This window comes from Phyllostomus hastatus, unplaced genomic scaffold (genome assembly GCF_019186645.2).
Source record: "Phyllostomus hastatus isolate PE091 unplaced genomic scaffold, TTU_PhHast_1.1 phas_scaffold_317, whole genome shotgun sequence".
In the NCBI taxonomy this organism is placed as follows: Eukaryota; Metazoa; Chordata; class Mammalia; order Chiroptera; family Phyllostomidae; genus Phyllostomus; species Phyllostomus hastatus.
In genome coordinates this window covers 4,272,789-4,289,327 of record NW_025334023.1, presented here as the reverse complement: position 1 = coordinate 4,289,327, position 16,539 = coordinate 4,272,789, and the positions used below count along the sequence as shown (strand labels likewise).

Below are 16,539 nucleotides of genomic sequence, written 5' to 3'. Positions count from 1 at the left end.
GTAGGAAGTGGGCTGATGGTCACCAACACCACTCCCTGGCAAGAGGACTGAAAGCAACCCTGCTAAAGCAGCCGTGCTTTAAATGAAAAGTATATTTTAGGTAGAGATAGGAGACTTCAGCAACTCATGTAGAAATCTTTACTAAGTCTATGCTAAATCCTGGGACTACAAAAGTCAGGCACAACCTCAGTTCTAAAACAGAGTGAAGTGAGAGGGGAAGAGAAGGCAAGAGGGACATCATGTTAACTGGCGTGGTGGAGAGACTTTTAAATGAAAGAAGAGGATTCCTAGCTTTGTAGAATAGTTTAAACCAAAACTATCAGAAGAAAGGAAAATGGTCAAGAATGCCCTCATCACAAATCTAAGAGAGAAGAGTAAAAACTAGTTTTCAAAATTTTAAACTAAACAAAAATTTAAACTCTCTGAATCCCCTAGTGAGGACAAGTCAAGCTGTTTCTATTTACTTTTCAAGAATCTGAACTATCTATATGAAGAACCATGCTTGGCTTTGAGTTTTCCAGTATTAAAAATCTGAAAAGTTCAAAAATTGTGCTAAGAAGACAAGAGCCTCCAAATTCATAACAGGAAATGTGGCATTTTCCCAGATTATTCTCTGGCTTCAATGAAGAAAGAGAATGGGGACCACACTGCAGCAGCAGGATTTATAAATATGAATTACAGGATAAGATGATTTTCCAAACATCTGTCAGAAGTTAATTTGATCCAAGAGAAAGGGGAAAAAAAGACTCAGAGGGAAGCCAAATATAGTGACTAATGCATGGAACTTATGTGGACTTCAGTGGGTTGACGGCCTCATGGGCATTGCATGCCCACTCTGCAATAAATACCAAAAGTCTGTGCAATTTATACCATTCAAAGCACATTTTCATGGACTCTCTCATATCATTCTCACAATGCGCATAGTGGATATCTCTGGTTAAATGTAAAGGTAGAGAATTGATACTGTGAAATGCTATTTGAATTCGGAAGAAATGTGGAGAGGCCTCATAGCATAGTGGTTAACAGAAAAGGCCTTTGAATGCATCAGACCTGGGTTTGAATCACAGACCTGCTACCTTGCCAGCTATGCAATCTTGGATCAGTAGTTTAATGTTCTCTTCCAGGGTGTTCTATCTGTAAAATGAGGCTCTAACTGCCTTGTGGAGTTGTCACACAGGCTAAATAGGAATAGGTGAAGTAGCTGGTACAGTATCTGATACAAAATAGGCACTCAGCAAATAAAACTAGCAATAGCTTTCTAGCTACCTGGGGTAGTACTGTGACTAGGATATCGAATCAACTCAAATAATTCAGAAACTAAGTTTTACCCTGGACTTAAACTGAGCTCACATGTACCTAGACATTTTATAACAAAGCAGGCAGCTATTAGAAACTGCCCCTGAAGATTTGTCTAGTCTTCGTTTCGTATACTTTGTAATAGGAGCAAGGGGGTTACAAGGAAAACTGAATAGGATATGCGTAGGAATGAGGTATTTTTATCATTTTTCTAACTTTTGCTTCAAACCTGTACAGAAATTATACCATAGCTCGTTCTCTGTTGTTAAAACACAGGCTGCTTGAGACACTTAATCCCTGTTTCTGAATGTTCTACTTGTGTACTGTGTGGAGCGTGCTTTGGAAACAAGTTAGCATCCATTAATTTGACTAACAAGAGGAAATAGCCACTTTTAAATTTCACAGTCCCATAAGGTTAACTAAATGGAAATCTCTTTAATTTTTCTAGGTTTCAGCATCTTTATCCTAAAAATGAAAATACTAATACTTGCCCACCTGAGTTGCTGGAAGTTAAAGAAGATATCTCTAACGGCATATAATCACAATCATAGTTAATCAAGTTAAATGGTGAAAGAAACCTCAAAAAGAAATTAAATGATGAAAATCAACTAGCCATCACTTTTACACAGGAGACATGGTATGACAAAGAAAGTACATTATCTAGAAATAGAGAGATGTGTTCTGTTCCTTGCTATCTTGTCCATTCATTTACTTTCCCAAATGCTTATGGTGATGCACCATAAGATTCCTGCTACTAATACTACTAAAACTACAAATAACAGATGCTCTACCTTCCTAACAGGCTATTGTAACAATGGAGTGAAATACTTTATAGGCAAATTCTTAAAGATGAAAGAGCTATGAAAGTATGTAGTGATTTTATGCTATCATATATTACATACATATGATAGTATAACAGCTATGCCTAAGTGATCTTCTCTAGCATGAAACTAACTTGCCATGTCAGGTCCAAGAGATTATGAGGTTTCCTGAGCCTCAGTTTCTTCATTCATGAAATAAGGGTGTTGAGCTAGATAACTTTAGTATTCCCTCCAGCGTTTATCAAGATATTCTTACTTCTGAGATGAGAGACCTAAAACTAAGAGAGGTTAAGTGATTTGCTCCAGAAAGACAGTCAGTACCAGAACAAAACTGGGATTAGAATTCCAGTTTTCTGCTTTTCAAAAGTATCATGTCTTGAAAAATATAAAATAAGAAATTTTCATTTGTACAGGCTCTCAAACCATGAAACCTGCTGTGTCCTTAAATCTTCAATCTCAGCCTGACTATGTACTTGAGATCATCAAGCTATGGGGCTGCATTTGTGAAATTAATCACCAAATTGCTATTTCAATCTCCTAAATTTCATTCCAAATGACTTGATCCTTTTTACTTGGATTCTACTCCTTTAATTCCTGATCTAATTCTTTTCCATTAAAATGAGAAAGCATTGCCATCTACTGGACTGTGAAGACATTGCTGCTATAGTTTCTAGTTTGACAAAAGACTTCTTCCCAATATAACCCAACAGTTAAGTATAACAATATGAGTTAGATAAAAATACAATTTTAAAAAATTGGGCTGGAGGTAAAGCAAGGTGGGAGAGAGAAATAGCATCCCCTCAAGGTTTTTAATCTCAAAATTATTGCTATGATAGTCTTAAATATAGCAAGCATGCACCTGCATTCATTAACAAATATTTATTGTGCACCCACTACCAGCCAGATAGAAGGAACACAATGTTGACAGAAAGATAAGCATTAAGGACGTAATCCCTCTTGTCCTAAGGTTTAGAGACTCACAAGCAGCAGTTTCCATTTATAATTGAACACCATTCACATGCCAGGCTGACGACATACGTTATCATCTTTAATCCTCAGAAATAATTTATGATGAGGTAGAAATCATCTCCATTTACAGTTGAAGAGACAAACACAGACATCACTCAGTTTGTCCCCAATCTCTCTCACAGGTAAAGAGCAGTAGTGCCTGAAATTAAACTTACATCGATCTGACTCTGAAACCCATATTCTTAACCACTAGGAGTGTGCATTCACCCAGGTGGCTGACAGCATCCTCCTAGAAAGAGTAGTTGCCAAAAGGAAATTCAGGCAAAGATCATCTTACACATCTACATTAAGGGCATAACTCTTGAACTTGGGTCTCAAAGGGTTCCAGCTTACTGGATACAGAGCTGACCCACCAGCCTCTCAATCCACACACCCTGCCCCTCCCACACACACCACCGCCACCCTGCAGTTAAATCCACCCAGAAAACATCGCACCTGGCCACCTGGCCTATGCACCAGCCACCATCCACCCCAACTTCAAGTCACAAGTGTCCCTTTTATAGTCCCCAAATGTCTGAGAAAGCACCTCTTCCTAAAGTGCTCTTCAAATTATTTAAGGTTCTGCTATGATTCACCTGCATTATCTGTAATATCAGATATATATCCCAAGTAGTTGATATCCAAAACAATTTTCAAACTAAAACTATTTGTAAACTAGTGCTCTTCTGGAATATATGTGGTTTTATCTCCTCAACTAGAAGAATATGTGTTTGTGAATATGTGTCTAATATATTTGTACCCCACAACACCTGTGAGATAATAAAATATATATAAATTGGTCTCTGGCCCCAGTTCCTGGCACAGAGCTCCTAAAACCCTTGTAATTCTCCTAAGTGATGAGTCTACAAAGCATCTTTTATGGCAATATTTGGCCTCCCAACACAGGGCTCCTAAAATCCTTTCTCCATTCCTAGGTGAAAGGAGTGCCCTTTGTTCTAATGAGGAAACAATGAATGAGGGCTGGTCACCTAAAAGGCCAAGCCATGATCAGAAGCTTGGAATTTTCAGCCCTGCCCTGCATTCTCTTAAGAAGGTTCTGGAGGGCTGAGAATGGAGTTCATGATCGATCATGCCTACGTGATGAAGCCTCCATAATACCCCAAAAGTGTGGAGTTCAAGTTGGCCTACACATACACACTAGGAGGGTGACGTACCCCAGCTCCGCAGGGACAGAAGCTCCTGCAGTCAGGGCCCTCCCAGACCTTGCCCTATGCATCTCTTCTACCTGGTTGTGTTAATCTGTATCCTTTATCAGATTCTTTAATAAACTGGTGATTGTAATTGTGTTTCCATGAATTCTGTGAGCCACTCTAGCAAATTAATTGAACCCGAAAAGGGGTCATTGGAACCCTGTATCTAGAGCTGGTTGGTCAGAGGCACAGCTGATTACCTGGGATTGTGGCTGGCATCTGAAGCGGGAGTAGATGGGACAGTCTTAGGGACTGAGCCCTTGCTCTGTCGCATGTGACCCTATCTCCAGGTAGCTGTGTTAGAATTGAGTTAAATTGTGGGACACGCAGGTGGTGTCTCAGAGAATGACCTGTTGGTGTAGGAAAAAACCTCCAAGTGTCAGAAGTGAAGTGCAAGTAGTAAAGGAGACACAGAGGGATGAGAACACAGTAGGGAAGAGTTGGACTTTCCCTACAACAGGAGGGAAAGACTGCATTGTTTTTCCCTTTCAGTACCTCGCTAAATAAAGGGCACATAGTAGGTATTTAATATTATTGACATAAAATTATGATTCACTTTTATAACTGAAAAGTGAAATGATTTTCATAATCATTTATTCAATCATCTCCTTGTGCCTGTTAAATATTCAAGAGTTCCCCATCTGATTGTCAAATAAATGAAATTTTACAACACAAAATTAACAAGAACACATTGCTCTCCCCAGCAGAGGTCGCTGAACAAAGGGCTCAGACCTGCAGCTCAAGCAGTAGTGAGCCTGAAGTCCTCGTCTGTTACAGCGGACACATTCACTAGGTTCCTAAAAACTCAGCAGTTTTCTGAAGTGAGCAGAGCCTTCTTGGGAAACAAATTTTAAAAAGACACAAAAGTTTGAGCAAGTAAATAATTTCAGCTTTTAGACCCATGGTAGCTAAAGGCACTTTAAGTAATACAAACAGAAGGAGGATTGACAGCAACATAACCATCGTAGAGTAACAGTAAATGTTTCTGGTTACAGCTAAGTTAAAGAACAAGAATGCTGAAGAACAAGTCAACAAAAATTTTAGTCACTATTTTAAAAGTTGCTTTAAAACACACTTCCTTATTGCTTCGCAAATGTAACTCTTCCCTCTTCTGCATAGAATACACGTCCTTAAAATACAATCCTGTTCTCGAAGTCTTGTTGCTTCAGTCTTTTTTAAATCCTTCATGAAGTATTTCCCACACAGACATGATACCCATTTGCAATTGCTGTGATTATAAGCAGTTCTGGACTTATTTCTACCACTGTACTACATGTTCCTGTTTATAATTTACTTTCCATTTGTTTTCCTTTTCTGTCTACTATCAAGTTGACAAAATTTTCAACTCTTTATATTCCCTTTTCTTCCTCCACTAATTAAAAATCTGTATTCTCTGTTTCCAGCCACCAGTAGGTATCTTTACATTTTTAACAGGCGCACTTGACCACTGAGCTTCCTAAGAAATTCTGAAGTGGTTGAGCATCTCCCCCCCACCCCCACTCCTCCCACACTAACCAGCGGCTGCAGTCAGTCTCAATTCTTTAAACCCCTCCCTCACCTTATAATGCTTGTCTAGAGCGGTGCTTCCCAAACTCAGTGGGAAGTACCAGTTGCTTTTTCTTTAATCCCTTGTGAACTGATACTTTTGTAAAATACAATAAAAAGTCATCATGTCAAATAATGTCAAATGTAATAATGTCAAATCGCCACAGAATTTTTGAAACACCCACTCTCACGTTTTATACTTGCCGTACCACAAACTGGTAGCAGCCTGTTCTTGGAGTAGCTCTGGTCCACAGGCTCCGTTTTGAATAACAATGGTCTAGTCTGTCTTACCTTAAAAGACATATGCTAACTATATATTAGTCTTCATTTGCTTGTTCTTTACAGACAGCACTTAATTACATTCACCAACATTTTAAACATTTTTATGCGCCTTGCTGTAACTCGCTGTTACTAGCCACACCTTCCCCTTGGAACCACTTCCCCATCCACATTATTCAGTACACTGCAGACAAAGGGTCTGTGGGTGGTAAACTCTCAACCTATGTGCCTTTAAAACTGTCTCTCTGTCACCTGCACTCTCGACTGAAAGTCCATTAGAAATAGAATTATATATTATCAGTTAACAGAACTTTGAAGATACATTCCTTCTGGCATCTACTGTTGCTGAGAAGTTGGCTGTTGCCCTAATTCATGTAGTGTTCCCTTTTTCTCTGCTAGCTTATAAGATATTCCCTCTAAATTATCCTTAAAGAGCGGCAGTATCTCTCTGAGGCATCTCCGGGAGAACCCTCGCTCAGTTTTAGTGCTCGTTTGGGTTAATTTTGCCCAGAGGAGTCCATCTTTCCATTTCTGTTTCAAGGATGTTTAGTATCTTGCTTTTTTTTCTGTTTTAGCAAGGTAGGTCCTCTTTAAATTTCTCCGATTTCACCAATCATTGCTTTTTGTTTGGAGTAGCAGAGGGTCTTAAAGTATGCACTTATGCTGCCATCCTGACTGGAAACCCTGCTTTCTTAATAAAGAAAAAAAATGCCTTTTTAAGATTCTGCCTCCACGTCAGATGTTCATCTGAAAGCTGGTGCAGGGGCAAGACAAGTAGGACTTACAAATTTATAAAACTCCTTAACTGAAGGACTTTAGAATAAAAGGTACCAATATGACAATCATATATTCAATAAACGTCTTTCGACCATTTGGTCTGGAATCTCAGCTCTGCTACTTTAGTAGCTGTGTAACCTTGGGAAAGTGACTTAACTTCTCTGTGGCAGCTTCCTCTTCTGTACCAGGACAATTCTGAAGTTTAAATAAGGTAAAACACACGAAGCACTTAGCATAGTGCCTGGCACATAGTGCTCACTAAAATTAGCCACTGTTATGATCGCTGGGGGAAACACTCTGCACTCCCAGTGTCCACAGAAAAGAGAACCTCCCACTCCGTCTCCTAAGGAAGACGGTCATAGACCGAGTGTCCAAAGAACACTCCCCGTTTCTCTGAATCCTTCAGGCACTCCTCCCCATGTGGGCAGACAACCTGCCTGACTGTTGGGCTAGGGAGAGGAACCTGAGGCTCGGCTGCCTCAGCTCTTTCTGCCACTCTCCTCCCATCAGGAGCAGCCTGTCTAAAGCACAGGGAAAGTCTGCTTTGGGCACGGAAGATCAGGCTTTGTCCGTATAAGGGGAAGATACCAGTTTTGCTTGTTTTATTTTATTTTTGTGGGGGGAGGTTCAATTTGGAAGGAAGTATATACAAGTTCTTTAGTCGAGGAATTTACCATATTTTGCTGTGCATAATGCACACTTTTTGCCCACATTTTTTAGGGAAAAATAAAGATGCACATCATAGATGGGTAGTCTCAGGATGAGCAGGGCAGGACAAACATGGCGGCTAAACTCTAACCTGGAAAAGATGGCTGATGTCAAACCAGGGCTCGAGGAGAACCACCAATGATATATTGCCGCTTTGTTCAAAGGGGACCAATCCCCAGCCCCCACAAAGAGAGCCAACCAAGATAAAACCCCGCCTTAATCCCTGCACGGCGCGGCTTTCTCGGCCCCATCGTGCAGACCGAGAGCGGGGCGCGCAAACCCCAATAAACTCTATACTGTCTAACTTTGTGGCTGATTGGCATTTATTCCTTGGAGGAGCCTAAGAAACCTTTCAGGTAGTACTAATTCCATATCTATATAAACGTTTTTAAATCTTTTATTTATACTTGTGTGTTAAAAGTGTAACTCTAGAAAGCAATAATGATATCTGTATACAAAATAATACCCTGGAATAGGATAATCAGTTTTGTTTCTAAATATAAATAAATAAATAACCGAATTTAAAAATTAAAGCGGAAGATTTTTTTTCCCTAAAAGTCTGGGCTCAAAACACTGGTGTGCATTACACATAAGAGCGCATTATACACGGCAAAATACGGGTTAGCCACATTTGCCAATTAGTTTTATCAGCAATAAAGCCCATTTGTTCCAAACAAGGAAGAAAACAAAGTGGTAAGTTGTTGGCCTACCCACAACCTCAACTGCCATTCCCTCTACTACAGGGCTCCTGGGGAGATCCAACACAGTGACAGACATAAGGGTCTAAACCAGTGTTTGACACGCAGTAACATTCAATGGGTGCGGTCATTGTGCTAGATGGGGAGTCAGTTACCAGTGGCAGGAGAAACCCGATCCCTCAACAGGGTCAAGGTGCCTGACCCTGTAGAAGGGACACCACAGACAACACCAGCAGCAGTTCCACACCCTCTCAGTAACTCAAACACTTTTACGAAGCAAATACCCAGTCCCAAGCACTATGATAGGTACTTGGAGATCAAAATTACACACAGAAATCTGTCCATAAGATGCTTCCAGACTAGAAAGGAAGAGTTGTAAAGTGGTATACTTTATGTCAAAGGTATACATAAGGTGTTGAAATACAATAGGATCTCAGAAGATGAGGAGGGTGGAAAAATGAAGAAAAGGGTGTCTGTCACAGCTTGAACTGAGTTTTTAAGAAGTCACTGGGAATAGCTTCCATTATGCCAAACCCAATGAGCAATTTTCAATTCTCATCCTAATTAGACTACTCCCTCCCACTGAAACAACAAAAAACAAACAAAAACAAGCAAACAACTACAAACCTCTCCTTCTTTGGCCTGAGAGTCTATGAGAGGCCTCACTCGCTTTTCTATATTTATCACCACTGCTTCTCAGTCACCTTTTCCAGTGCCTCCCGCTCCACTCGGCCTTTAAAAGTTAGAGGTCACCGAGGCGTGGTTACTAGGCCCCTGTCCTTGGTCTGCCCTATCTGTACTCATGACTTCAGTGACTATTTGCCATTGGCCCCCATACTCATATCTCTAATTCACTTATCTTCTCTGAACTCCAGACTCATATATCCAAATGTATCCTTAACATCTACATATGGATGTCTTAAAGTCATTCAAAGCCTGTATAATCAAATCTCAATTCATGATCTGCCTCCACCAAACCTAGTCTTCCTCCAATGTCCCTTGGTCTCTCGGTATCTGGCACCTTTATCCATTCAGTTATTTCACCCAAGCCAGAAAACCAAGTCATCCTTAACACCTCCTTTTCCCTTATACCCTAAATTCAAACTATACCAAGTCCTAATAGCTGTACCCCCTAAATTGTCCTTAATCCATCCTCTCTCTATTCTACCATAACCCTACTGTTCTGAAGTATCAGCACCTCTTACCTGATACACTGCAAGATCCCCCTTACTGTCTTCCCACACATATTCTTGTCTCCGTTACAGTAACACCTTACTGCAGCCAGAGCGAAATTATGAAAACACAAATCTGTACCACTGTCAGGCTAAAAATCCTTCAGCACACTCCACTATTAGGACATAATCCTATAAAAGGTTCTGTATGACGGAGTCCATACCTACCTCCCCAGCCTCACCTAGATCATTCTCCTTCACCACTCTAACCTTCTTTCAGTCCCTACAGCACACGATGCTCCCTTCTACGACAGGGCCCTCCAGCACGTTACCCTCCTCTGCCTGCAGTGATCTCTCATTCCCTCCACGTGGTTCACTTCCCCTGATCCTCGGAACTGTAACCTTAAATGCCAAGACCCCAAGGAGACCTTTCTTGAGCCACTAGAGTAGGTAATAAGGTCATCATGACACGCTTTTATAGCACTGACAATCGTTTGAGTTTATATATTTATTGTTAGGTTCCTTCATGAACGTTTCCCTCTTCCACACACTCCATAACAGGAAAATATACATTTGCTCACCATTTTACCCTCAGCACTTACAACACAGTGGTTGACATTCAGCAGGTGCTCAATAAACAGTTGTCACAACAATGGAGCATTCTAATAAAGGGATCTCAGACAACCAGAACTGTGGAACAGCATGATCACGAAGAGCAAATGATGTAGAGAACATACGGCATTGGTCTGAGATTACTATTAAGCGGAATACAGAGCATGAATCACCTGGCATTGCACCATCAATAGCAGGTACTCAGTAAATATAGATTCTCTTCCCTCTCCTTTTTCTCATCACCTTTAGAAATAAAGATCGCATTAACTGTAATATAAGTTGACACCTCATTTCTTAGTTTTACTGGAAGTTGTAAAAGATATCTGAAACATTTAATACTATTGCATTGCATTTAATCAAAATTCACCATTCTTTCTTAATCCCCAAAGAATTATGTAGAATAAGAAAGAGCAGTTCAGATTTTCTTTGAGGAAAATGAAGATAATTTAGATTTAGAAAAGACAAACTGGAGTGGTTACAAACTAAGTTTTCATTTTTCAGGCATTAACCCTAAGCCACACTAAGCAACAAGTTTGCAATAATACTTAAAACATGGTCCTGTTTACACAGAGCATTTTGCCCTGTAAGTCACGGCATACCCATGCTACACAAAACTCCTAGCACTGGGAAGGTCCTCTTACCTTATGTTCAGATGGAGCACCATAGTAGCCATCATTCAGCCCAAAAATTATTTCATTTTGGTTGCGGGCATGAATCTAAGAGAGGAGGAAAACATACTATTAGTTCTTCTCATTCTAACCAAGTTTCAGTAAGATCAGAGAATGACAGCTGCAACAGGGTACTCCGGTGCTGAGAACCAGGCTGGCTGTACCTAACAAGCCAGCAGAAGACTAATCACTATCATCGGACCAGGTAACCAACTAAGAACATCCTGCTGTAGTCAAAGGCCTCACAAAACCTTCACATGAGATCACAGGCACCACCATTCACATGCATTTTCCACAAACACTTCTTGAGGTTGTTATGGAAAGACTACTCCCAAAGCACAAGGATTTGGAAGCTTTCTCTTATCCCAAAGAAAACACAATCCAGTTAGTCTATAAGAATACCTTAAAAAACATGAATCCCTAGGGAAAAAAATAAGACTAATATTTTTTATTTTCAAAGAGACAGTTTAAAGATAATATCTAATCCCTAAAATCTTTAAATGTCTGCTTAATTTTTGTCCGCATGCCATTCCCTTCCACATGCAACTGGTTTGCGTTTCAGTCAGGGCCAGCTCAAATTAAACTTCACCTGAGAAGTAAGAAGATTAAAAGTTTAAACTGAAGAACTAAGATAAAAACTAACTCAAAACAGTATAAAATATCCAATTGGGAAACATGAAAATAGATTTAGTTACTTGATCAGGAAAAGCTGTGGCTAAAAACAATTTTTAATTGCTTTGGCAGTGAAGCGTTAACCCAGGGTTCAAGGAGGGAAAGACAAAAAGAATTACCAGAATAGAATATTCAATCTCTTCTTCCTCTAGCTACAGATGGAGTAGCCAAAGTCAGCAGCAGAAAATTCCTGTGAACATTTAGCGAACCTCTACATCTCCTACCTCTATTACTAAAGCAAGTTAATCACACGTTCCCTGTTTACCCACATGATTTACTTAACTAAATACACCACCACCAAAAGATTAGTCTATAATAATAAATGTATAATAAAACTATAAACCTATCTCAAGAAGTATTTCATGTTATGAGAGAAAAGAGAAAGTATTAGAAAGATTAGAAGGGACTTGAAATTTTACAAGCATAAAATATTGTATACGCATATACAGCTAAGGGGATAGAAGATTAAAATCATATGAATCTAAATGTTAACAATGGTTGTAGCTGAGCAGAAGGATAATACATAATTTTTTATTCTCTTCTCGGTGCTTTTCAAAAATTTCCAAAGTGTCCACACAGAACATGTATTACTTTTAAAATTGTAAGAAAATAGACCAGTTGGAGGGAGCCAGGGGGCGGGAACCTAACAGCAAGGGCAAATTTAATATGAAGGTCAAGTTCTCATGACATAAGCTTCATGAAGACGGTATGGAATTAGCTTGCTGAAAAATAAGGGACGACTTGGTTCTAGTACTTGAAAAGATAGTGGGCTTAAAAAAAAAAATCACCCTGGCTGGTGTGGCTCAGGTGGTTAGGCATCATCCCACAAACCCAAAGTTCGCTGGTTTGATTCTTGGGCACAGCACAGGCCTGGGCTGCTTATTTGGTCTGGTCGGGGTGCACATGAAAGGCAGCAGATTGATGTTTCTCTCCCTCCCTTCCCCTCTCTCTAAAATCAATAAGCATGTCCTTGGGTAAGGATATAAATAATTTTTTAAAGATTTTATTTGTTTATTTTTTTTAGAGAGAGGGGAAGAGAGAGAGAAAAAGAGAAAGAGAGAGAGAAACATCAATGTGTGGTTGCCCCTCACATGTCCCCCCAATGGAGACCTGGCCGGCAACCCAGGCATGTACCCTGACTGGGAATTGAACTCGTGACCCTTTGCTTCCCAGTCCGGAGTTCAAGCCACTGAGCCATACCAGCCAGGGCATTAATTTTTTAAAAATCAAGTGATCTGGGTTCTATTTCCAACTTCAACTCTGATTTATTTATCTTTATAGTCCTAGTGCCCAGCACTCTACCCGACTTCTAGTAGTTAATCAGTGTTAGTGGTGTATTCTTTAATTCCTTATCAGCCAACGGCAGAAAATGCTCCTCGCTGCATATTATGGAGCTGTCCTAAACATTAAAAGAGATCATTAAAAATGAAAGTACTTTTCAGAAGTTAGACATGAATAATGTTGGGAGAGAAAATCTAATAATGTATCAAAATCAGGCAATCATAAAGCTCAAAAAGATCCCTTTGTTCTTGAACTAATAAAAAGAAAAGAATGCTTAATAAACAGGCTGCACAAAATTCCACACGGCTATGTAAACTTCAGCACTGTTAAATTATGTTACTAAGAAATATAGATATACTACACTAAATGATAGTATATGAGTATGATCCTTTAATCATTAATTATAGGTCAGTGACCCAACAATTGTGTTAGAATATTAATACAGAGATTACAGAATACAGAGCTCTATTAATCTAAACACAACCTAATACTTGGATCTCTTTATGAAAAGACAACTGACTAGAGCTAATGAAATGAATAATAAACATGGTCTGAGCAATGATTCAGCAATAGCCTATGCCCCCCAAACTCTGTGACCTTTAGCAAATCACTTAATCTCTCTAGGCTTCTGTGTTCTCACTTTGAGTAAAATAACAAAACTTGCTCACAAAGGGCTCAGGTCATTGTGTGCATGTAAAAGGGTTGTATAAATATAAAAAGATACCCAAACCATTAAAAGGTATACAATTACTATTGCTATCGATACAAAGTTCTAGCCACTTAAACTAAGCACAAGAAGCCCACAATTACAAAAGGCCCAGTAAGTAGTTCAACAAACGCTCCAAATTTCCACCTTGAACAGATCTATTTTCAAACTCCTTTGTCTCTTTGTCATCAAAATCCAAGCCAAGACCAATTTAGTTCATGACTTCTGGGTAAAACATCCTGATTCACTCCATTTCCTCTAAAGACTAGTCAGGAAATGGGTTACAGCTACAGCTCTGGCACAAAGCAGTCTGTGACTTTGGACAAGTCGCATCATCATTCTCGGCCTAGTTCCCTCAACTAAAAATGAATGAACTGGATTATGATCTTACTTATGTGCCTATCCACACCTTTTCTCTTTTGGCTAATTCCAATACATCATTCAAAATTCATTAGGACTATCGACCAAGTTAGTCCACTTAACATTTGTAAAACATTCCATTCAATGACGGCAGAATACACATCACATGTACGTGAAACATTCATTCACCAAGATAGATAATATCTTCTGGGATAAAATAAATCTCAAAAAAGTTCAAAGGACTGCTATCGTACAAACTATTTTCTCTAAACTCAACAGAACTGAAGTACAAATCAACAAAACAAGGATGTCTGGAAAATCTACAAATGTTTGAAAATTAAACAACATACATCTAAATAACCCTTAGGTCAAGAAGAAATAAAAGGGAAATTTTTAAATATTCTTAATTAAATAAAATCAAAATAAAATATCGAAATTTGTGGGTCACAGCTAAAGCAATGCTTAGAGAAAAATTTACTGAATGCTTCTTTTAGACAAGAGAAGTTTCAAATCAGTAATCTAGGATGCTGCCTTAAAAAACTAGCAAAGAACAATAAATTAAACCCAAAGCAAGCAAAAGCAAAAAATTAATAAGGACAAAAGCAGAAATCAGTGGGACTGAAAACAATAACAATAAAGATATTCAATGAGACAAGACACAATTTTTTGAAAAAATAGTAAAATTGGTAAATCTCTACTCCTAATGATTTTAAGAGAGAAACCATGAAAAGCAACAATAAAAAAAGGAAAGCATCACCATGTCCTACATACATGAAATGGATACAGTAATATTGTGGCAATTTTTATAGCAATAAACTTGAAATCTCAGGTAAAATCAACAAATTCTTGAGGACTTCCGGCAAGATGGAGGAATAGGTGGACACACCATACCTCCACACACAACCAAGATTAGAACAACAATTTAGAGCCAGAATAACACCCAGAACTGATAGAGGATTTATCTGAATAGAAGTCGGACAGCCAGGAGGTTGAAGTAGACCCGTTCATCCAGACCGGTAAGAGGGGCGGAGAGAACGAGCCAGGCGGGTGCGGGTTGTGGCGCACGCGCGTGCGGAGGTCGGGGAGAACTTGGCGCAAACTCGGCGTGTGAGCCACCCGGGGCGCGCAAGAACGAAGTGGTGGACCCTGAGTACACAAGCAGCAGCTGGCGGACCCAGTGAGGCAGCGATTGTGGACCAGGGCAGAGCTCGCAACCCAGGATCCCAGAGAGGGGACTGAGATCCCAGGAGAGCGGAACTACTGCCATTGTTCCCTCCCATCCCCACTCCCGCCCCCACATATAACGTCACAATCTAGCGACTGGGATGCCCAGCCCCGGTGAACACCTAGGGCTCCACCCCTCACTGTAACAAGAGCGACCAGACCGGAAAAAAAAGGGAAAAAAAGGAGAGACAGGGAGAGACATGTTTCCAACAGAAGAACAGATCAGTTCCCCAGGACTCATCCTTTTGAGCGACCAAGAAATAGCCAATCTATCAGATGCACAGTTTAAAACACTGGTGATCAGAAAGCTCACGGAATTGGTTAATTTTGGGCGCAAATTAGATGAAAAAAATGCAGGTTACCATAAAAGAGATGAAGGAAGATACATGGAGGAGAGCCAATAGTGAAGGGAAGGAAACTGGGTCTCAAAACAATACAGTGGACCAGAAGGAAGACAGAAACAACCAAGCAGGAAAGCATGAAGAAATAATAATTCAAAAAAACAAGGAGAAGATTAGGAGCATCCAGGACATCTTTAAACGTTCCAACATCCAAATTATAGGGGTACCAGAAGGGGAAGGGGAAAAGCAACAGATTGAGCACGTATTTGAACAAATAATAAAGGAGAACTTCCCCATTCTGGCAAAGGAAATAGTCTTCCAAGAAATCCAGGAAGCTCAGAGAGCCCCAAAGAAGTTGGACCAAAGAAGAAACACACCAAGGCACATCATAATTACATTAGCCAAGGTAAAAACGAAGGAGAGAATCCTAGAAGCAGCAAGAGATAAGGGGACAGTAACCTACAAAGGAGTTCCCATCAGACTGTCAGCTGATTTCTCCAAAGAGACCTTACAGGCAAGAAGGGGCTGGAAAGAAATATTCCAAGTCATGAAAGACAAGGACCTACATCCCAGATTGCTCTATCCAGCAAAGCTCTCATTTAGAATGGAAGGGCAGATAAAGTGCTTCTCAAATAAGGTCAAGTTAAAGGAGTTCATCATCACCAAGCCCTTATTTTATGAAATGCTAAAGGGACTTATCTAAGAAAAGAAGATAAAGAAAAAAAATGTATAATAAAAGGACGGCAAACTCACAATTATTAACAACCACACCTAAAGCAAAACCAAAAGAAACTAAGCAAACAACTAGAACAGGAACAGAACCACAGAAATGGTGGTCACATGGAGGGTTAGCAACAGAGGGGTGGAAGGAGGAGAGAGGGGGAAAAGGTATAGAGAATAAGGAGCATAGAATGTAGGTTGAAAATAGATAGGGGGAGGGTAAGAATAGTATGGGAAATGTAGAAGCTAAAGAACTCATAAGTATGACACATGGACATGAACTAAAGTGGGGGGGAATGTGGGTGGGAGAGGATGTACAGGGTGGAGGGGAGTGAAGGGGGAAATGGGACAACTGTAATAGCATAATCAATAAAATATATTAAAAAAAATTCTTTGGAAGACAACCCATCAAAGTCCACTTAAGAAGACACAGATAACCT

General features: G+C 39.8%; 1 protein-coding gene across 2 annotated transcripts in view; it reads right to left on the bottom strand.

Moving 5' to 3' along the window:
- The window catches only part of UVRAG (UV radiation resistance associated), a 292,940-nt gene that overhangs the window by 220,781 nt on the left and 55,620 nt on the right, over positions 1–16,539 (bottom strand). For both annotated transcript variants that reach the window (XM_045818150.1, XM_045818151.1), the window contains one exon: positions 10,769–10,843. In XM_045818150.1, coding sequence (XP_045674106.1) covers positions 10,769–10,843 — 75 coding nt within the window. The remainder of the gene's footprint in view (positions 1–10,768; positions 10,844–16,539) is intronic.